Raw genomic sequence first — 23,497 nt, forward strand, 5'->3', positions numbered from 1 at the left:
TCCAGCTGCGATTTTATCCATAAAACAAGCAAATTAATCAGAGTTGTAGAGGTAATGGGTTTGTTTATGTGAGGTTCTCAAAAGTCTATATTTAAGCTGCCTATTCAATAGTCAGATTCAATTCGGACTCCTAAATGCCCATGGTAAAATTATTGTCCACCTTATCTGGTAAACTCACTGACTTCTCATTGGATTTGAATGTTTTTACTGAAGAACCGATCAGAAACATCTCAAGACTTTTCCGATAGGTGGCATTAATAATTAGCAACGAGTAAGTAGAGGCACAATTCCCTAGTCTGATAAGATGTTCGCAAATATAAGTACATTTTTCCAGGGCAATGCCAACCTCCTGCTCGTCATACTCTACATATAAAAAGAGACAGGTTGAGGGACCAATATCTTATTCTTCAATCCCACTAGCTCCTTATGTCAGCAGATTAGGGGATGATAAGTTTTTGGGTTCTCAACATATGCACTAAAATTTTCATATTATTCATTTGGATATGCACTGTAGCAATATGATTGACAGGGATTTAAACCAGTCAGTGACATTGAGTTGAATTAATGACCTACTTATACACGAGTGGCCATGCGTTTTCTGAATACCACTGTTTGCCATTAAGTTGTTGCAGGATTCATTTTTATTTGATTCTTAAAGGGGTTTTCTCTCATTTAATTCTCATTTGACTGCATGTAATGTGGGTTCAGTCCCCGACAATCTAGCGGAACAGCAATGCCAAACTAAGAAATGACCTTGTCAAATCCAAACGCCACATGCCTAGCACCTGATGTCCTAAAACCAATATCAAATGTTGTATTTCATTCAATATTTTGTAACATAAATTCATAGGCATTCATAGTGGAGCGTTTTGGGGGCTCCTTAACCCAGGTGTATTTAGGTGGCAAGAAACTACTGTTTTTATATATCTGCTATTAGTAGGCAAGAAGGAGCAGTTTAATTCCTAATTCGTCAGCCATGAGGGGTTTGATAAGAACATTGTAAACCCCTCATTTATACTGATAGCGTAGAAGACAGGAATGTATTAAGGCCTTCCTACCGGGATTTTTTACTACAAAGTCTGAGTTAACGTTCAGCATAAATCAATAACCATCGATAGGCAGTGATATAACATAGAGAGCTATGGATATGCTTGCCTCTGTGTTATAGCCCACTTTTCTGTGGATGCAATATCTATAGAGTGCACCCTACAAATACCAGGACTCTAAAGGGACACTATAGACACCGAGACAACTTCAGCTCATTGAAGTGCTCTGAATGCAGTGTCACTGTCACCCTTAGTCCTGCAATGGAAACATTGCAGCTTTACAGAAACTGCAATGTTTACATTGTAGCACTGAGACAGTCTCTAGTGGCTGTCTATCTGACAGCCATTAGAGAGGCTTCCAGGATCTTACCGGACTTTTGGTCGCCTAACTGACGCTGGGCTTCCTCACGCTCTACATGAGGACATCCAGCCCCAGAGAAAACTCTGTAGGAAAGTATTGATTGAATGCTGATTATATAATCTATTGTTTTCTATATACACAACTGAGAACTGAGTGCATATTGGACAAAGTATAAAACACCAAAAATACTTGGATTCTGCAAGGGTTTTTTTTCTGAAAACTGATCGGTAATGAACGGTTAAAGGCTTTCTTTTCTGTGAACTTTGATGCTCGGCAGAGCCTGTCTCACCCTAAAAAAAAACAGTACAGACTCCTGCCAGAAAAGACTGATATCCACGTAATTTCACAGAGAGACCAAAATGACCACATACATCTAAGTTAGGATCTCAAGTGGGGATTATACCACCTGCACTGAATTAACTGAGCAGTGTTACATGCTCAGGAATATGTAAGTGCATTTTACCTAATAGTACTCCTGGCACTTTTAATTTACACAGTATTGTTGCTTTTTTTATTTCCATTTTTTGGTCCTGCACACATCCGGTGACAACAACCTCTACTTTCAGAATATCCTATAGGTGGGGGATCAAGAGCACTGCATGCGCAATACACCAGAGCTGGCTATGTGAGTAGACTGGAATTCTTTCCTCCCAAGAAGGAAGATACCATTAAGAACCCTCATTCGTCCCCAAGACTTTTAATTTTTGGGACTGCTGCTAATTTCCCTTTGAGTACCTGTTTTATTGTCAATTGTGTTTTTTTATAGTATTTTATTTTACATTTTTTAATACATTTTGTATACATTTTGTATAATACCTTATCTGAGCCATCCTTGGCGCACCCTCCCTCCCTTTTTTTTTCTATTATAATATGTTTTTTGGAGAGAATTTCCTTTATTTAGGGGTGCTGCCTCTGTATTTTGCTATCTAGCGCTGCTCCATCTCCTTTTTTGTATCTTTGTACACTACAACTTAATGTAGTTGTTCTGGTGAGTATAGTCAGTCCCTGCAGGCTCGACGATGAGAATGATGCCTTTTCAGAGAAAAGGCAGTGTTTACATTGCTGCCTAGTAATACTTCTAGGGGCAGTCACTCAGACGGCCACTAGAGGTGCTTCCTAGTCCGGCCCTGCACAGTCCAGTGCAGCACCTAGGTCAGCGTTTCCACGCTCTGCATGGAGACACTGAAGTACCTAATAGAGATGCATTGGTGGGGAGATGCTGGATGGCACCGCTCAGAGTTTTGCCACCCATGTGCAATAGCCTACCAATGCTTTCCTGTGGAGGATCATCAATATTGATCATGAAGGTGAGACCCTTTCTGCAATGGAGAAAAGGTAAATGCATTTCGATGCACAGTCCTCCAGACACCTAGTGACCGGGCTGGTCTGTTGGGTCATGGGGAGGACTGTGTTTAGTTTGTGTGTCACAAACAAACTGGTTACATTCAGAGTCATTTTCTTTTTGAATAAATGTGAAAAGACTTTCTCTTTTATTGGACCTTTCACTGTTGTCCTTTTTGTGAACACTAGGCTAGATAAGTCTTGTTCGAAAATGTTATGATTTCAGACAGTCCAGGGTTTGTCTCTGTGTATTGTGCTTTCTTGGCACTGCGCTCTGACAATAAGTGATATCCAAAACAAAGCTGGCGGAGGTACCAACCACTCGTGTAATGTAGTGGTTTGGTGATCTTTGGTGTAATTATCTGTGAGCACTGACCAAGTGTCCCAGGCACCAATCATCTCAGTCAGACACAATCAGTAGTTATCCGCTGGTGACATACAGCACACTGAAAGGGCTCCAGGATCCATAGGAAGAAGATGCCCCTAGCTTCTCAGGGACCTTGGCACTAGGGCCGCTTAAAGGCACACTGTAGGCACCCAGGCCACTTCAGCTCATTGAAATGGTCTGTGTGCAGTGTCCGATCCCCCTTAACCCTGAGCAGGTAATTATAGCAATTTTTAATAAACTGCAATAATTACCTGCTAGGGTTAACTCCTCCTCTAGAGGCTGTCTACCAGACTTTTGCCTAAATGATGCTGGACGTCCTTTTGCTATGCATGAGGACTTCCAGTGTCACTGGAATCCCCATAGATAAGCATTGAATAGTGATTTCCTATAGGGAAATCTTAATGTGAGCGCGGCCATTGCGCATTAGGTCTCCTAATTTGATGCAAGGCACATAATGAGTTCTGTCTTTCAAAACATTGTATACACCAGTGGCATACCTACCATGGTCGCAGGGGTCATGGCTGGGGGCCCAGCTGCAGCCACGACCCCTGCTACCATGGGCCGCCTAGATGCCGCCCCCTCCGTGTTCACCCATCATAGGGGGGCCCAATAGGTGGCCCGCTGGCCACCTAATGGACCCCCCCCCCCCGGCGGGCTGCAGAGTTCCTGTCAGACGTGGCGAGGGAGCTGTGTTCTCTCTGCTCTGCTCCCTCACACGCCATTTGCTGATGCCAGGAGCCGGAATATTACGTCATATTCTGGCTCCCAGCATCAGTAGACAGCCCGCGTATGTGTCTGTAAGTGTATGTGTGTCTCAGTGTGTGTATGTGTGTGTGTCTGTAAGTGTGTAAGTGTATGTGTGTCTGTAAGTGTATGTGTGTGTATGTGTTTGTCTGTGAGTGTGTTTGTCTGAGTGTATGTGTGTGTGTCTGTAAGTGTATGTGTGTCTGAGTGTGTCTGTAAGTGTGTGTGTGTCTGTAAGTGTATGTGTGTCTCAGTGTGTGTGTGTGTGTGTGTGTGTGTGTCTGTGAGTGTGTGTGTCTGTGAGTTTATGAGTGTGTATATGTGTGTGTCTCTACATGGGTCTGTAAGCATGTCTGTATGTATGGGTCTCTGTGTGTGTGTGTGTGTGTATGTGTGTGTGTGTGTGTCTGTATGTATGTGTCTGCATGTGTATCTGTCTACATGTGTGGTGGGGGCGGGGACGTGTGGGGTAGGAGATTTATGGGGGGGGCCCAAAGCAATTTTCACACCGTGGTTTCTAGTTACGCCTCTGGTATACACCCTTCCTTAGCTCCACTTAACTGCTAGAATATATATGTACTGTACCACTGGAGGTGAATGAGTGTCAAAACAAAGCACGCATCATGCTAATCCAACCTGTTTATTGATTAAAGCTTTTTACACTTTGAAATGTACTAAAAAAAAAATAAACACTTTAAAAGACTTAGCGGAGAAGTAAAATAGGGTACATTTTCTGGGCAGGCTTATTGCAAGGTCTAGTTAGAAAGTCTGTAAATATTGTTTTCAGTGATTATATATATTTTAAAATGACAGCATGATCTGTAGCACTGTGCAATAAAAAACATTATGGTTTGTCGCTCTTTAAAGTCCAGATGATTTACGGTTTACAGTAAGGTAAGTAGTTAGCGCAGCAGTCGCCATAGGTAGTACATGAAGCATTACAGCTACAGGGAAATTTATTGGAATAGGCTCCACAGCGTCCATTGCAGCTTGCAAAATCTACTCCTACGCAGTCACAGACGCCATTCAGAGACAGACCTCCACTTATCCCAACGCTCGAGCTGATCGCGAAACGCTGGCCATTGTATAAACCTGCGAGAGGAAAAGGTAATTAAATCAATATTTACAGGCAGTTAAAGGGGCGTTGTTACCTCTCAGCTATTTTAATGTTAAATATGTTTAACAGATAAATATGTGTGAGTTGTGAAAATTTAAATTAAATGTAAACACCCACATGTCTCTATCCTGCTACTAGGCGTCTCCATCTTGGCTCTCTGTCAATCATTGTTATAAGCTCTGTGCTTTACACATGGCAGTCAGAATAGAGAGAGCTTACAGAGAAGAGGAGACATGAAGCAAATGATTCTTCTTCTCCCCCTTGTTCGCGCTACGTTCCCTGACTGTGTCTGGACCAAACTGGATTATAAACTAATTTACAAGATTTTTTTAATATACATTTTAAAAAGTAATGGAAAAATCACACACAAAAAAAAGTTATAAGTTTCATGTGATTTTTAATGTTTTAATCAGTTTTGTAAATTCCTAAGAAGTGACAGTTGACCTTAAATCATAAGAGTTAATTCTGTTTCATTTTGATGGTTTGGATACTGATTAACTGTTGTCAGGCTGGAAGAAACGGATTTATATATGAGCAATATATTAACTCTATTTTGAAAGACAGGCTAGAAATGAACATTCTCTCCCCATTCAGCACTGAAACTGGACTGGATAGATTTAACTGAGTCCAGCAACAAAGCTCGCCTACTACTTACTAAAACCTTGTTCTCTCTTTCAAACAAACTCCCCCTTCCAATATCTCTTGGCATACGGTCATATGGTTGGACTCAGGTGAGGGCCTCCACTATAAATTATTCCCATCTTTCTTGATTTCAATTCTCTTTTACCAAGCAACATTCATGGGAGGGCTGGCATGGGGGCAGAGGGGCAATTGCCCCTGGGCTACTAGCAGGGGAGGGCTGGCAAAGGGGTTGTGGGCTGCAGCCTCACACTACTTGTCTGTATATTAAAATGGCGAGAACATAGCATTCATAAAACACCAACTGTCATGGGTGGCAGGAAACAGTCTCTTAGACATGCACAGATCTCTGTGAGCGCTCCCTCATACTGTGCAGGTTATACTGATGGATGTTACAGGGATAGAATACGGAGAAGAGTTGGAGGTAGCAGTTAACTTAGGATAGTACAACCGGGGAATTCCTATGATGTTAACTGGATCAAAAAAGAAAAGAAAAAAGAAATAAAATGACAAATACTAATAAAATATCACTTTTAATAAATAAATAACTAAAAAAAGCACCCTTATCTATAGGGGCTATGGTATACAAACTGACACACCAACATAAAGTGAGAAAACCCCAAATCAAAAAAATAGTGAAATAAAATAATTGTATGGTTAGAAAAGACCCAGAAGACTTAATAAGTCAATATCAACTGCAGTTTAATACTGTCAGATATAACTGGGATACAATTCTAAGTGGAATCTAAGCCACTGAGAGCAGTGTGATATTGTACTGAATTGACCACACTGTCAAAGATTAGGTGTATGACAAGCAGATTATTCAGAGTACTGAATATTCTACTATCGAGATTTATGATCTATAAATCACACGTTATGATAAGTGCTGAACTTCTTTATTGTGATAGCCGTCTATGACTATAGTAAAAATGAAATAGCCTGCATTTTCGTCTGGTTCTTGTGTCTATAGAAACCTAATTAATTGCTGGCATCGAAGGTCATAATGTTTAAACACCAAAATCTTGATGTGAGGAGAGGTATGCAGCAGTGCCAGATAGTAACAGTAATCTGCACTTGCAGCTGAAATCGTTTGCAACAGAATAGCTTACAGGGATATGTTCTTTGTCCAACCTTGCCGTTCCACCAGCCACTGTCTGCGAAATCTATCTACACGTCAGTGGGTACATCCTCATTAAGTTCTTTGTCAGTTCTTCCATGACAACATAACTGTCTCTCAATAATCAATAGTTTCCCTCCCTCTGCAATCCTGCTAATCTGTACACCACTCTCACCTTTCATGCTTTGCACAATTATTAAAACAGTAAATTCACTAAAATTCAAACCATGTTATGAAATATATTGAGACAAAGTAGGGATCCTACATAGACCTCAACACTGTGCTCTTCTACATGCACAAGAGTATAGCAGTGACATTGGCTCCTGGCACTCCTGAAAAGGATCCACCGAATAAAGATGGTGGCGCCCGCAGGGGACAGGTTCAGGCACTGAGTACTCACCTTAGCCAACCTCCCCCCACCCGCCTTGCCCTGGCCAACATTGGGGGTCTTTGCAAATTCTGCAAAATCCCCAGATAGTGACAGTGCCGCTAAAACCTTTAAGCCTGTGATTTAGTCTTTAATTTTTAAATCTTTTACAAATATTCATTAATCTTTCCTGCTCTTGATTTCTTTCTCTTCAAATCTCATTCACTGTAAAACTCTCACGATTTATCAACTCCAGTGAGACAGTTAAATACAACTGAGTGTATATGGGAAACTGACATTTGCAGTCTAGGATTTACACTTTATATCTTTTTATTAAATCTCCATGGTAACTACGATCATACAATACTCACCATCTATGCGGAGTTCCAACTCAATAGGGTAATGGTCAGACACTGCTTTTGCCTGAGATATAAAGGATACGGGTTTTACTTATATCATGGTATGTAGCAGCACTACAAAACATCAATGGTTCGATGGAATTAAAAGATATATATATATTTCAAGAAAGGTTCACAGAAATATTGTTACCCAAAATATAAATTAAACCGAAATAAAAAGATCTTTAATTTCATCATAGGTTTGTAGTATCATGTGTGTCAATTTATACTAAAACACTGGTGGAGGACTAATTTCTCTCGCTGTCCGTGTATAGACGGTCCACTCTCACAGTCTCGCACTGTAGGCAGTCAGTCTAGAAGTGTGTCTCTGCTTTACTCACTCCTGCATGATACCAGGAGCTAGCCACATGCACTCCTTTTACAATCCACATGCACTCTGTCCCTTTCATTGACTTAACCAGCAAGCTTAGCCACTACGAAGCACGGACGATAAACTAATTACGCAAAACAAGAAAACATATTCAGATGGTATCCTCACCTCAGCGTAAGTAAGGCCATATTCCACTTGCAAGTTAAAAGGCCTGGCTGTGCCGGAAATCACTGTGTTTTTCAACCCTGTTCCACTCACTACAAACCTGGAAGAAAGAAGTGTGAGGGAAACAAAACAAAATAGATGACAATGGTGAACAGAACGGGAGCACCAACACAGTACTAGAGCATTGAGAATGATAGAATAATGACTAATGTGAGTACAGTGACCTCTAATGTTACAGAATGTATTTTTGGCTTCTACAAAGGCCACGTTGCCGTTAAATTGTTACAAATTCCTTACTACTAATGGTTTACCAGAGATACTCTCTTATTTACCCTTCATTGACACATTTGTGGAGCTTTCTCAACTTGGCACGGCCAAATTACTGTAGCAATACCGTATGTTTTTATGGTAACAGGCACTCAGGTTATTCCCTTACATCCGAATTGCTGGGAAATCAAAGTCAATTTAAAATTTTTGGATACAATAGCTGAAAAGAAATCATGGCTCGCCTAGATAATTTTCAAGTTCAGCAATTGTGGTCAAAAATGCGAAATGTACTTGTTACTTTTTACTTTAACTTAAATTCCAAACAATTCACACTTGAGTGACATTTGGCATTTAATATTACCGCCCATAATTATTGCATTTTGGAAGAAAAGTTGCTATCTTGGGATCTCACATATGTTATGTCTCTCTTGCTTTACAAAATGGATATTGTCATCTATGGAAAAACTGAACATATCTGGTGGGTAAAGAACAACATTTGCACCAATCAGCAAAAATATAATCGTGATCTTGACCGTATGTAAAGAAAAGTAGCACATTTTGTTTAGGCACTGTTCCATACACTCCCCAACTGACACCATACCACCCATGAAATTTTAAAATCTTTAAACTTACATCTAACTAAAGCTTTATAGTGACACTCTAATCATAGCCAGTATGGATTTTCTACTAGTTATGCTACAAGTGTAAATTTCACTTCCTCATTATCTGTCCAAAACATTTGTATGGAATACAGCCGTATCCAACTACCAAAATTCCACACTCCTTCCTGCATTCACAGATTAGCCCTTTCAGAGAAACGGAATGCGTTGTTATATAATTTCACAGACTGTAGTAATCTCGAAGTCAGCTGTCTACAATATTGGCAGTAAACCCTAGAGTGGGTGGATAGACAGACAGACAGACAGATAGATAGATAGATAGATAGATAGATAGATAGATAGATAGATAGATAGATAGATAGATAGATAGATAGATAGATAGATAAATAGATCTGTAGGTGGTTCTGGTCATATACAGCTTACTTTACTTTATGAGACAATTGAACAGTATAAATTACTCATGCCCCCTTTCCCAAGCTTCACCATGTTATGTTCACCATGTTATGTTCCCCCACACATTGAGCATTAACCAATACTGACCTGTCATATGCACAGTTATTGTTTGTGCTGACAGTGGTATCAGCCCCCTCACCAATCAGCCACTGGAGGTTCTGGTCCTGACGAAGGCGGATCATTGGCCAATGCCTGGAGCTCACATAACTGCAGTCTGAGTTGAAATCTCCCAAAATCAGGATATTCTGCACAGGGAAAATCCTCTTAAATGTTGTTTTGTTTTTGTTTGTTTGTTTGTTTGTTTGTTTGTTTTAAGTTTTTTGCTTATCGTTTATTTTTCGTTCATAAAATGCCAAGGTGTATCTTTTTGTATGTAAAAATGCATATCAATATTTTAAATGCTTAGGTACATAAAAGTTCAGAAAAACACAAATGTTTTTTTAATGTTTTTAAAAATATTTTTTAAACCTTTTTTATGCTGAATGTTATTAAATGAGTGTGATGCTGACTAAAATAATCCAATGTTTCTTTCAATCACATGTCAATGACACTATTCAAAAGGAGAACAATTGTCTATTTCCAAGTTTAAAAAGTAAGTTCTTCCTTGGATCTCCTTTCTGTCTAAATCAGACAATAAAGATAATAGCCAGACAGATTCAAGGTTAAAGAAATGCTACAGTTACTGAAACACATAATAACACTGTGCTATGAGCATTTCTGAATAAACACCATGTCCAAAATTGAAGTGGATGGGCTTCACCAGCCGCTAACCGCACCATCCAACGTGAAATATCTAACGTCATATCAATGTGTGCATGCATTGTATCCATTTACGCCTGTAGTCTATACCTCAGTCTGATAGATCACTGTTGAGATGTGTTGGAATGAAAGAGTCAATGTCAATGTGCAATTGATAAATCTTTAGCAACTGTGTATGTACTTCCTTTGCTCGACAAAATAATAAAGAAAAAAAAACTATAACTTTGACCTTCCGATAGAATAAAATACAGATCAGAAATTGCATCTCTCATTGGTTGGTAACACGCATGGTCAAATGGGATAGTGTCACGACTGCTAGTGTGATCCAGCACGCAGAACTATGTAACATCTACGTAGAATATAGAAAGAAACAGAAAGGATAGAACGTAAACCGGTCCTTAGTATGGCCGGACTAATACGTTAGAGACAAAGAATGGTCAAGGGAAAGTCGAGGTCAAGGAAGCCAGAAATACACAAATACCGTTAAACAAGCCAAGTCAGGGGAACCAGAAATCAGAGTAGTCAGGAATATCCCAGGTCAAAATACCGGAAATCACAATAATAGCAAAGATAAATGCAATCTCGGGAACCAGGACAGGAAACCACAACAGGGCAAGGTACTGGGACTCTTCAGGAATTTATATACCCCTCTATAGACTGTAATTGGTCAGAGGGTGAGCTCTGACCCCAGAACGTGCGTGTGCGTTGACGTCGTGACGTCACACGTACCGTCTTATAACTCTGGGGGGCGGGGCCAATGATAGCCGCGACCACATGGTCGGCGCCATCTTTGTTTTTGGCAAACTGCCCAGAAGATCCGGAGGAGCGGTTCTCGGCTCGCCGCTGAGCAGGTAAACTCAGCTTGTTGGCGTGGTTGTGCCGACCATGCGGTGACCCGGGAGCCGGGACAGATAGTTACAAAATCCTCACTCTAATGTTTGATATTTTAAAGTACAGCATGCCTTTTGACTGCACATAGTTAACTGTACATATCCTAAAACAGCTTGTTAAAGAAAAACAAGCATCGGTTTGTATCATTCTTTGAAATGAAATATGACGTGTTCTAAATAAAAAATAAAAAATCTGTTGCGACTGTATAATTTATAATGTCAATACAGATCAGAATCTCCAAGGATAGAATAAAAATACCGTATTACCTTGTTAAATCCATGGCCCATATATTTCAGGCCATTCTGAGTGCAATAGTGGGTCTTCCCAATATTAAAGAGGTGTATTTATTATACTTAAAACTGAGTGTTTAATTAAGTTTAGGTTTGATTTATGGAACACAACGAATTATTTATAACATTGTGAATCTACCTCTTGTTTTTGAATAATAGTTTGTGTGTTACTGTCATTCATGCCCTATGCAGTTGTAAAGTGTAGAATGGGGGGATGTTAAAGTCTATAAATTAAGGATATTGGGAATAAATTAGGAACCTCTGTACGCAGTCGTTGCTTGGCGTCTTCCCACACATCGTACAGAGCATCTACCTCTAGCACGGCGTAATCTGGGCTTGTGTGAACTGTCGCCAAGACAAAGTCTTTCAACTCTACAGGAGAAATCAGAATAACACAATCAGATACAACACTTGTAAGCGGTTAAACATGACAACTCTTTACAAGTTGACAGTAACTTCATACACAACTTTAATAATAAATAACTTTAATAATATTAAATTCATGATATCCCTCATTTTCCACAGCGTGTCATGTATTATAAAAGATGTATAATTTAAAATCATGTATTAGGAGGAAAAATGCAATGTTTGTGTTTGGAAACATTAACAAACCACTCAATCTTTGGTCTGGGGGTCTCTTATGATGTCATAAGACCTAAACCATAAAATACATTATTGCTAACAATGATCAAATAGAATAAAATGCAATAAAATATGTGTTTAAAAACCAAAGCACACATGAACTGAAAGGATTTGCAAATATGCAACAATGATATTGTATACCTATGGGGAAAAAAAACACAGCATGTACAACAACAACAAATGGCATAAGATAAATAAAAGTCGCAAAAGAAAATATAGAATAATAGCGAAATAGACTGTAGGTTTGAAACCTTATAGATTCTTATTATGAGAAGGGACATACATATTTGCAATCCATATACTGGGAATGGGCTTTAGATCTTCAGTTAGCAAACACCATGCCTACCTATATTGGGGGGTGGGTAGGGCACTCCAAGCATGCTGTAGTGGTTATAGTACTTGAAGTGTTTCTTTAAATACTAGGTAGATAATGGTTAACCATATAACTCCCAATATCAGGACACCCCTGAACTTTCCCATTTACCAGTAGTTAAAGAAGTAAACCGGGCCACAAATGGCTCCCGTAGAAACGAATCTGTGCCACAATTTTCGCACCCGTCATCATAGTGATACCACTCTGTTGGTTTTAAAATGTCCTCCCTACAGGGGAATAGAATAGAGAGGAATTAACCAAGATCACCGTAAACGCACCATCTGGTGTATGGCGTATTATTGCTGATACAAAAAAAGCTGATACAAGCTGGGTCATGTAAGATTCATACATCTGTCAAACTGCTGGACTGGGCCAGCACCAGGTACTCACAGCTCCCAAACCTCAATTAATGTACCACCGATGCTATGAACTGGATATGTGTATCCTAAGCAATGCCTCAGTAACAATTGCATTCTTTATAAAAAATTTAAAAAAACAATATTAATGCAATATCTAATCCTCTAATATTTATTTTATTTGCAATGAACCATGACATTTTGGATAAAGATTTCTCAAAATAGGAAACAAATCCAAAACACGGTTCTAGAAAATCACGCACACGCTAACACACAATGCAGGAAACGTAGCAAAAGATTCTGTGTTTTGAGGTTTTATTTTTGGGGGGGGGGGGGTGGGAGATAAATATGTTCTGATGTAATAAAGTGTTGTTATTTAAAAGTTGTTTTATTTTATAACAGCACTTTTCACAATGATCAGTGAAATTACAGAGTGCGGAGTGATATGTAACCTCAATGACTAAAGTGGACACTGGAAATTAGATTGTAGATTACCATCACTCTCATCCACGCCATATAGCATGAGTTACAGTCAACATCACTCGAGTGCAGATGTACACTCTAACAAAGGTGATCATGGTATAACTCTAAGTTTAAACACTGGGGATTGGGGGTACCCTAACTCTCATGCCATGTAATTCCTAAAACCAGTGAAATCCCTAACCCTATATAACATTTAAAGGGACACTATAGTCACCAAAACAACTTTAGCTTCATGTAGCAGTTTTGGTGTATAGATCATGCCCCTGCAGTCTCACTGCTCAGTTCTCTGCCATTTAGGAGTTAAATCACACTGTTTATCCAGCCCAAGTCACACCTCCCTGCATGTGACTTACACAGCCTTCCTAAACACTTCCTGTAAAGAATCATCTAGTGTTTACTCTTCCTTTATTATAAATTCTGATTAATATAGAATTTCTTATCTCTTGCTCTGTTATTAGCTTGCTAGACCTTGCAGGAGCCTCCCACTGTGTAATTAAAGTTCGATTTACAGAGCAGGCAATAACAACTTCTGAGTCAGTTAACATCTGGTTGCAAATTAAACCATTTTATTTTCCATGCAGGCTGTGTCAGTCACAGCCAGGGGACGTGTGGCTAGGCTTGCCTAAACAGAAACAAAAGTGATTTAACAACTAAATGGCAGAGAATTGAGCAATGAAACTTCAGAGGCATGATCTATACACTAAAACTGCTTCATTAAGCTAAAGTTATTTTGGTGACTATAGTGTGTCCCTTTAACTCTAATGGCAGAATTGAATATGTCTCTCTGATAAATAAATAACACTCTAATAATTCCACAGTCTGCAGGTTAAATAGTACCACATAAAAAAAACCCAGTCAGAACAATATTGAGTAAAGGATAAAAAAAATTAACTTTTTTTTCCCACAAAGTTGAAAGTACAATATTTCCAACTGAAAAGAGCCAAGTTACACTGTCAATCATCAGTAATCAGTTTCGGAGTTCCCCACTGACACAGTAGGTCTCTGCATACAGAATATTGTTGACAATATGTTCGAGCCGACGTGCAAATCCCAACGCAATATCTAGCTGTTCAACCTACCTGTATATATAGACATATTTCTCACGGTAGGAACCTCGACCCAGATGGTCGGATATCAACAAGTTGTATGGTAAACCAGTTGCTCTGCACATAAATAAATATAACAATTAGATAAATATAAATAACAATAAAAATATTTGCTATAGTCACTAACGCACACCTCCCATATATGTTAGGAAGAGAGTCCCTGCTTTAGACATATATCCCCCTGTCCCTTATCTCTATCCTAATGTCCTCTTACTCTGGGAGGTTTAGGTTTTAGGGATATTAAGAGTTTATAGCAGAGATTCATATTTACTGAATCTCCCAGTGATGTGTCTTTAATTAAACAATAGATGTGTTTAGAAATTAGTTTGTATAAATAAGATGCTTTGATCTTCATCTACGTTGTATTTCCAGTTACATAAATGGTTATCAGTAGGCAAAGAAGCCCCATAAAATGGCCTCCAAGATTGTTGCCATGGAGACACCTCTAGCCACACCCACTAAAATACAGACCCCACTTTAATAAGTTAAATTGTACCTTACAGATGTAGAGTTAGTTTGATAATTTCTACTGCTCTGCAAATGTTTCTATCAGCAAAGCCAGATTCAACACATGAGAAGGATTTGGGAATTGTTAGAGACAACAAAATGGGAAATAATATGCAATGTCAATCAGCAGGTGCAATGGCCATTGGCCAATAAGTTATTGTCATACATAAAAAAGGGCAATAAATCTCAGGATGAAAATATAATTTTGGGTCTTTCTAAATCAACAGTAATACCGCACCTTGAATATGCCATGCAATTTTTGGCACCTCTTCTAAAGGAAGTGCACTAGAAAAAATGCAGAGGCTGAATACAAAATTAGTAAAGGGAATGGAAGATATTAACTATGAGGAAAAAATAAATTTAGATCTGTTTAGTTTGAGTAAACAGCAGCGAATTAGGACAAATTGCAAATTTGAAATATAGTGCACAAGTAGTGTTTAATGGGTGCATTCTCCCATCCAGAGTAAATTACTTTTCACAACACCCCGAAAGTCCCAAAGTCAAGCATGATGTGTTTCCACTCAATTTCTCATTCGATGCTTGTAAAAATATGAGTACTTACAGATTAAGTTCCTGGACAAGTCTCTTAATAGCTGAATCATTTGAATTCATTACTTCTTGGACTGCTATGAGTTCATATCTTCTCAGTATCTGTATAAGAATAGGAACAGACTCATTAGAATTATTATTATTTTTTTTGTAAAGTTTTAAAACGTTGAAAAACACCTTTTGGATGATATTTAAGTGTGTTAAGTGTGTTTGTTAAAAAAAAAAAAATCCTTCCATTTTGTAGCAGATGGGATGCCGAATTTAGAATATTTACATCACTGCATTGAAATGACTGTGATTTAGAATGTAACTGTATCACGATTGGCTCAAAACACCAAGCAGACAATCATAACATAGCTTTAAGTTATCATATTCTATCTCTACCATCAGCGTAATTACTAGCATAGTTTAAAATGTTACTGTAAAGAGCAAGACAGTCACAACATATAACCTTTACATACATATCTAACATCTAGCAATGAGTATATAAAAAGCACTCATATTAATTGAGCCCTGAGTTCTAAAATGTGTTCGCAGTTTGCATTCAAAATGAAGATATCTTGAAATGAGAATTAAAAATCTTCTTGCCCGCTGGTAAATTAAATCTGGTTTTATTTACAGTTGCAAGAAAAAGGTATGTGAACCCTTTGGAATGATATGGATTTCTGCACAAATTGGTCATAAAATGTGATCTGATCGTCATCTAAGTCAGAACAATAGACAATCACAGTCTGCTTAAACTGATAACACACAAAGAATGAAATGTTGCCATGTTTTTATTGAACACACCATGTAAACATTCACAGTGCAGGTGGAAAAAGTATGTGAACCCCTAGACTAATGACATCTCGAGGGGCTAATTGGAGTGAGATGTCAGCCAACTGGAGTCCAATCAATGAGATGAGATTGGAGGTGTTGGTTATAGCTGCCCTGCCCTAAAAAAAACACACACCAGTTCTGGGTTTGCTTTTCACAAGAAGCATTGCCTGATGTGAATGATGCCTCGCACAAAAGAAAAGCTCTCAGAAAACCTATGATTAAGAATTGTTGACTTGCATAAAGCTGGAAAGGGTTATAAAAGTATCTCCAAAAGCCTTGCTGTTCATCAGTCCACAGTAAGACAATTTGTCTATAAATGGAGAAAGTTCAGCACTGCTGCTACTCTTCCTAGGAGTGGCTGTCCTGTAAAGATGACTGCAAGAGCACAGCGCAGACAGCTCAATGAGGTGAAGAAGAATCCTAGAGTGTCAGTTAAAGACTTACAAAAGTCACTGGCAAATGCTAACATCCCTGTTAGCGAATCTACAATACGTAAAACACTAAACAAGAATTTCATGGGAGGATACCACAGAGGAAGCCACTGCTGTCCAAATAAAACATTGCTGCACGTTTACAGTTTGCACAAGAGCACCTGGATGTTCCACAGCAGTACTGGCAAAATATTCTGTGGACAGATGAAACCAAAGTTGAGTTGTTTGGAAGAAACACACAACACTATGTGTGGCGAAAAAGAGGCACAGCACACCAACATCAAAACCTCATCCCAACTGTGAAGTATGGTGGTGGGGGCATCATGGTTTGGGACTGCTTTGCTGCGTCAGGGCCTGGACGGATTGCTATCATCGAAGGAAAAATTAATTCCCAAGTTTATCAAGACATTTTGCAGGAGAACTTAAAGGGAAACTCCAGTGCCAGGAAAACGATCCGTTTTCCTGGCACTGGAGGGTCCCTCTCCCTCCCACCCTCCAATCCCCGGTTACTGAAGGGGTGAAAACCCCTTCAGTCACTTACCTGAGGCAGCGGCGATGTCCCTCGCCGCTGTCTCCTCCTCCGCGACGCTCCTCCTGTCCATTGCGTCGGCCGGTGGGTGAGACTGATCCCGCCCACCGGCCGAGGAGACCTAATGCGCATGCGCGGCAATGCCGCGCATGCGCATTAAGTCTCCCCATAGGAAAGCATTGAAAAATCATTTCAATGCTTTCCTATGGGGTTTTGAGCGACGCTGGAGGTCCTCACACAGCGTGAGGACGTCCAGCGACGCTCTAGCACAGGTTTCCTGTGCTATGGACCAGGAAGTGACCTCTAGTGGCTGTCTAGTAGACAGCCACTAAAGGTGGAGTTAACCCTGCAAGGTAATTATTGCAGTTCATGAAAAACTGCAATAATTACACTTGCAGGGTTAAGAGTAGTGGGAGTTGGCACCCAGACCACTCCAATGAGCAAAAGTGGTCTGGGTGCCTGGAGTGTCCCTTTAAGGCCATCTGTCTACCAGCTGAAGCTCAACAGAAGATGGGTGTTGCAACAGGACAATGACCCAAAGCATAGAAGTAAATCAACAACAGAATGGCTTAAACAGAAGAAAATACGCCTTCTGAAGTGGCCCAGTCAGAGTCCTGACCTCAACCCGATTGAGATGCTGTGGCATGACCTCAAGAAAGCGATTCACACGAGACATCTCAAGAATATTGCTGAACTGAAACAGTTCTGTAAAGAGGAATGGTCAAGAATTACTCCTGACCGTTGTGCTCGTCTGATCTGCCACTATAGGAAAGGTTTGGTTAAAGTTATTGCTACAAAAGGAGGTTCAACCAGTTATTAAATCCAAGGGTTCACATACTTTTTCCACCTGCACTGTGAATGTTTACATGGTGTGTTCAATAAAAACATGGCAACATTTCATTCTTTGTGTGTTATTAGTTTAAGCAGACTGTGATTGTCTATTGTTGTGACTTAGATGATGATCAGATCACATTTTATGACCAATTTGTGCAGAAATCCATATCATTCCAAAGGGTTCACATACTTTTTCTTGCAACTGTATTTACTTTTATATGAATACATACTGTTCTTAGGTAAATATAGTAAAATCCATTTAGTGGAATGTGGCATTATAAATACGAATTATTCAAAATGGATATAGTGCAGCGACTAAAGGACGAGAGGATGATCACGCTAAGAAATATACCGTACGTTTGCATATATATGGGATTCTGGAATAATTGAAGGCCAGTTTCCTTTCAAATATTATTATTATTATTATTTTATTATTTATATAGCGCCAACAAATTCCGTAGCGCTGTACAATGGGTGGACTAACAGACACATAATTGAGATCAGACCACTGGACGTACAGGAACAGAGGGGGTTGAGGGCCCTGCTTGATGAACTTACATGCTAGAGGGAGTGGGGTATAGTGACACAAAGGGTTAAAGTAGGGGAAATAAATAGTTTGTTATAGAAGGGTTTATTGAGTGCTTGGTAGGTCATTTTTGACAGTTGCAGGAAAGGAGTCATGGGGTGGGGGATGAGAAGCCTGCTGACAGTTTAATTGATACGCTTTAATGAAGAAGTGAGTTTTCAAAGATTTTTTTGAAGGAGTGGAGGCTGGGTGAAAGTCTGATTGAGGAGGGAAGGGAGTTCCACAGAATAGGTGCAGCCCTGGAGAAGACTTGAAGGCGAGCGTCAGATGTGGGTGTACGGACAGAGGACAGGCGTAGGTCTTGGGCTGAGTGCAGGGGTCTCGACGGGACATACTTGTGTATGAGGGAGGATAGGTATGTTGGAGCAGCATTATGTAGGGATTTGTAAGCAAGTGCCAGAATTTTGAATTGGGCCCTATATCTAACTGGAAGCAAATGCAGGGACTGACAGAGTGTGGAGGCGTGGGAGGTGCGACCGGACAGGAAAATAAGCCTCGCAGCCGCATTCATTATAGATTGCAGCGGTGCAAGCTGGGAACATGTAAGACCGGTGAGAAGGGGATTGCAGTAGTCGAGGCGAGAGAGAACAACAGCATGAACCAGTATCTTAGCCGCGTCCGGCGTTAGATATGGGCGGATGCGCGCTATGTTCTTGAGTTGGAAGCGACAGGATTTGACTATCGATTGGACATGGGGAGTAAAAGAGAGGTCAGAATCAAAAAGAACACCCAGGCAGCGAACCTGCGAGGTAGAGGTCATGGTAGCGCCGTTGACTTGGATGGAGACAGACACAGGAGTAGCAGCACTTGAGGGAGGAAAAACTAGAAGTTCTGTTTTGGACAGGTTGAGTTTAAGGAAGTGAGCAGCCATCCAGTTGGAAATAGCAGAGAGGCAGTCAGAAACACGAGTCAAGGTGGGTGGAGAGAGATCAGGGGAGGACAGGTAGATTTGCATGTCATCTGCATATAAATGATATTGGAAGCCAAACTAGCTGATGAGTTTACCAAGGGAGGCAGTATAGATAGAGAACAGTAGGGAGCCGAGGACAGATCCTTGGGGGACGCGACAGAGAGGGGTTGGAGAGAAGAGGCAGAACCAGAGAAAGAAACACTGAAAGAGCGCTGGGAGAGGTAGGAGGAGCACCAGGAGAGAGCAGTATCCCGTAGACCAAAGTTACGAAGAATGTGAAGAAGCTGTTGATGATCAACAGTGTCAAAGGCAGCAGAAAGATCAAGGAGGATTAGGATAGAGTATTGGCCGTGAGATTTAGCAGCAATTAAATCGTTGGATACTTTGGTCACAGCAGTTTCGATAGAGTGACCAGCGTGGAATCCAAATATAATATTATTTCCACGCTGGTAAATGGTGCAACATTCCTTAGACTTAATGCTTACATATTTTTCCTGTTCTGTTACATTATTGAATTTTGTTTGTAAAATACCTACATCTGTTACAGGTTGTTTTTTTTTAGCAGAACCTGGAACTTAAAAACTTTCAAATTATATGTGTCCTCGAGTCATTACTAGAAGCTGACGTCCCAGGAAGAATGTCCCAATTCCTACACCAGGGATGGCAACCTTTTAAAAACAAGAACTTGAAATCCCTTGGAGTGCCAGTCCTAGTTTTTCTTTTTAAATTGAGCGGTCTATGGTGCCATATTGTACTTTTGTTATTTATGGGTGTTGCAGTTACTTTGTAACATTGTATGTATGTGTATGTGGGCTGTTATAATGTATATGTTCATGCATAATTTGTGGTATTACGGATGATACATATGAATGTGGGCTGTGTATGGAGGCCGCTTGTGGAGTTGTGTGTGCTTGTGGATAATCTGTCACATTGTGTGTTTGGTGGTTTGTAAATGTTGGGCTGTTTGTGGTATTGCATGCGAAAAGCTGCTTGTGGGGTTGTGTGTGTGTGTGTGTTTGTGTGTGGGCTATTTTTTATTATTTGTATGAGGAGGAGGCTTATTCTGCAGCTTTGTGAATAATTAGCAGTGTGGGTGACTTCCATGGGGTCCAGTGGGGACCGAGCTGGCCAGGTACAGGTCAAGTGCAGGAGCTACGATAGCTGCTGTGGGCTGCATTACTCCAGTGCAGATTTCCGTTCACAAGTGCTGGGAGGAAGTGATCTGAGTGCTGTAATATGTAAATTGAGGATTGTCCCTCACTATCTGCAATAACTGCTCAGTTTGCACTAGCAGATATCTGAAGTTCCACTGGGACTTCTGCTAGGCCAGATCCTTAAGTGCCATGCATGGACGTTCCATAGGTAGCTGACCCCTGTTCTAGACCATGGTCCATGAAATGTTTGGTGGCCTTATTGGCCAATGACAATAATATTAATCTACAATTATTACTGTTACAACCACATTTTGAATAACTTTGGTGATGTGCTTACCCGGATGAGAAGATTCCGTGCAGTGGTATCCTCCACCTTAGGACTGTCGAACCTCTCAATATTGAAAGCAGCAATTTTAAATGCAAGACCGCCTTGCAGGGAACATACAGTGATAGCCAGTAGAATCTGGAACTTCATGACTCTCAAAAAGATGGAAGGAGAGAAGTTAATGTCAATTTTTTTTCCAAAAGCTGAACTACTACACTATCATTGCCACATTTATTGCTGAATACATAGGTTTGTCTTAGCAAAGAAACATTAGGAATGTAGTGAGACTGTATCTATTTCATACACATTAATCAAGGCAAATCAAAATAAGACTTGAATACGTGCCGCAACATTTACCAATCTTGTCCGATATACAGAAACTCGTCATTAACCTCCGGTGAAGATGCTATATGTCTATAAATCCACCCGACTGACTCTACGTTTGGCCCATTCACTCATAGCTATTGGCAGTCAGTGAACTGTGCTCTTGATACATCTTTTGTTATGTTCTAGAACTCTAACTCTAAAGCTCCAGTATCCAATGTCATGCAATGGAACAATGTTGAGTGTTGAGTGTTGAGTTTACAAGGTGAAATAATTATAAAGACTTCAGATTTTATTAAATATAATGATTTTTTGTTTTTTGTTTTACAATCCTAACTAGTTTACATCATTTTTAGTTTTAGTGTTGACATTGACACACCCAGAACACAACCATAGTGGGCTAGCAAGATGTTGACTGGCAAACATAGGATTTGGACTTCCACAGTCTAAACAGGTTTGTCCTCTGAAAGCTAAATCCAATGAGACTCTGGGTTGAGATAATTATCATATTGGGTTTTCATTAAGATGAGCTGGATTGGGGTTGACATTTGAAGTTAAGATCTTTTTATCTTTTATTAAAGTAACACTCCTAATCCCACAACAAATTCAGCTAATTTAAGTTGTTACAGTGGTAGCGGTGTCTGGGCACCATCATAACTTCAGAAATGAAACTCTTTTCCAAAAGTTCAACCCAAAAGTTGGTCGCTTGATGACACCTCACTTTCTTTCTCCAAGCTGCCCTAAGCCATCTCCATTCCAATGATTCTTTTAATATAATTACCAAGAAAAGGGACATTTATTTATCTCAGATTTATTAGCTTCTCGTAGATAGTAGAAGCAATAGTGTCTGCAAAATCCAGAGACTATAGGAAAGAGATCTAAAACACGCAATCTAGGACGTGAAGTAGAGACAGATTTATGTAACAAGGGCTACCTTGGACGTGCTGTTTAGACACATTAGGGACAATTTATCATAATATTCTGGTCTAAAAAGTGGCTCCAAAAATGTAAAATAGAGTCACCAACAGAATGTGCCTGCTGGTTTCTTAGGTTTCCATGGAGATTATCCAACTTTTAATAAATTAGAACACTTTTTAGAATGAAACACTTTAATAAATCTCCCCAATCTATTGGTTTCTATGGCGATTGATCCATATTTAGCACTTTGTCCCAGACTAGCACATATTTTTGCTTTGACGAATCTCCCCCCTCATGGCTTAATTTGCTATAAACGTAGAAATAGAATGTTTTGTTCATTAATGCATTTATTTTTATGTATATATAAAATAGACGTTTACGGAAAGTTGCCTAACATGTACAGATGATATATATTCGAGTATAATCTATACTGATTGTAGTATTGTCTGATCATGCCAGCGTATTATCTAATGCCGGTATGTCGTATGCTCATTTATGTGATATGTTATGGAATGGATTCTGAAATAAAATGCTATTTAAAAAAACAACAAAAAAACGCTGAGCACACCCTATGTTAAACCAAATTTCATGAGAATATTGACTTACCTGTTGTATTCCTCGTTACCAGATGGATAGAGATAGAGGTAAAATAAGAGTCCACAATATTTTTAGTCGATGTTTGAAGCACTTTGCAGAAGAAACGTTTTATATAATGTCCAACCAAACTGTGAGAGAAAATAAACTTTATGCCAGGTGTGGGTTTTTATCCAGTAAACAAGCAGATTAATCAGTGTTTTCAAGGTCATCGAGTTGTTTGTGGGTGATTCTCAGACATATCAGTTTGAGCTACTAACAGACGAACTCTATAACCATATTCTTCTGAGGGTCCTCCAACTCGTCAGCAATACATGTTTTCCAGATCATATCGTCGTTACTAAGTTGTATTAGGTTTATTTGAGGGTTATTCTAATACATAAGTACAATGTATACTGTAGCATTTAAAGCAAAACGGTCACTCGTCTGTAATGTTAATATTATTTTTACTTATCCAAATACATTTAGTAAATGGATCAGCACTGCTAAGGTGTGTTTAGGGGGGCTGAAGCCTCAGATATGTGGCTTTTTATTTCCAGAACTCTGCAGCTGGTAGAAGAAGAAAAAAGATTGTAGTACTTATGCCTAACCCACGCATGCTTAAACTTGCTCACTGTGTTAACCTCTACCACTTCACCTGGAAGGCTATTCCATGTGTCCACTACCCTCTCAGTAAAGTAATACTTACTGATATTATTTTTAAACCTTTGCCCCTCTAATTTAAGACTAGGCCCTCTTGTTGTGGTAGCTTTTCTTCTTTTAA

General features: G+C 39.7%; 1 protein-coding gene across 1 annotated transcript; it reads right to left on the minus strand.

The window, feature by feature from the left end:
• Positions 1 to 4,501: 4,501 nt before the first annotated feature.
• LOC134573180 (deoxyribonuclease-1-like) lies at positions 4,502 to 22,854 on the minus strand. The gene is made up of 10 exons (XM_063432728.1): positions 22,747 to 22,854; positions 20,911 to 21,052; positions 15,324 to 15,412; positions 14,228 to 14,311; positions 12,421 to 12,536; positions 11,554 to 11,666; positions 9,442 to 9,599; positions 8,018 to 8,114; positions 7,492 to 7,543; positions 4,502 to 4,972 (listed from the first exon to the last, which is right to left on the minus strand). Exons 2-10 carry the CDS (start codon positions 21,046 to 21,048, stop codon positions 4,758 to 4,760), a joined length of 1,062 nt encoding a protein of 353 aa, XP_063288798.1. The 5' UTR covers positions 21,049 to 21,052; positions 22,747 to 22,854; the 3' UTR covers positions 4,502 to 4,757.
• Between the last annotated feature and the right edge of the window lie 643 nt (positions 22,855 to 23,497).

This window comes from Pelobates fuscus, chromosome 9 (genome assembly GCF_036172605.1).
Source record: "Pelobates fuscus isolate aPelFus1 chromosome 9, aPelFus1.pri, whole genome shotgun sequence".
In the NCBI taxonomy this organism is placed as follows: domain Eukaryota; kingdom Metazoa; phylum Chordata; class Amphibia; order Anura; family Pelobatidae; genus Pelobates; species Pelobates fuscus.

Excerpts from the sequence above, each read along its gene's own strand:
- LOC134573180 (XM_063432728.1), bottom strand. The coding sequence starts at position 21,048 with ATGAAGTTCCAGATTCTACTGGCTATCACTGTATGTTCCCTGCAAGGC. Across the intron at positions 8,115-9,441 it reads AATAACTGTGCATATGACAG|GTTTGTAGTGAGTGGAACAG; the intron begins GTCAGTATTGGT and ends TCTTTCTTCCAG. Across the intron at positions 7,544-8,017 it reads ATGGCCTTACTTACGCTGAG|GCAAAAGCAGTGTCTGACCA; the intron begins GTGAGGATACCA and ends TTTATATCTCAG.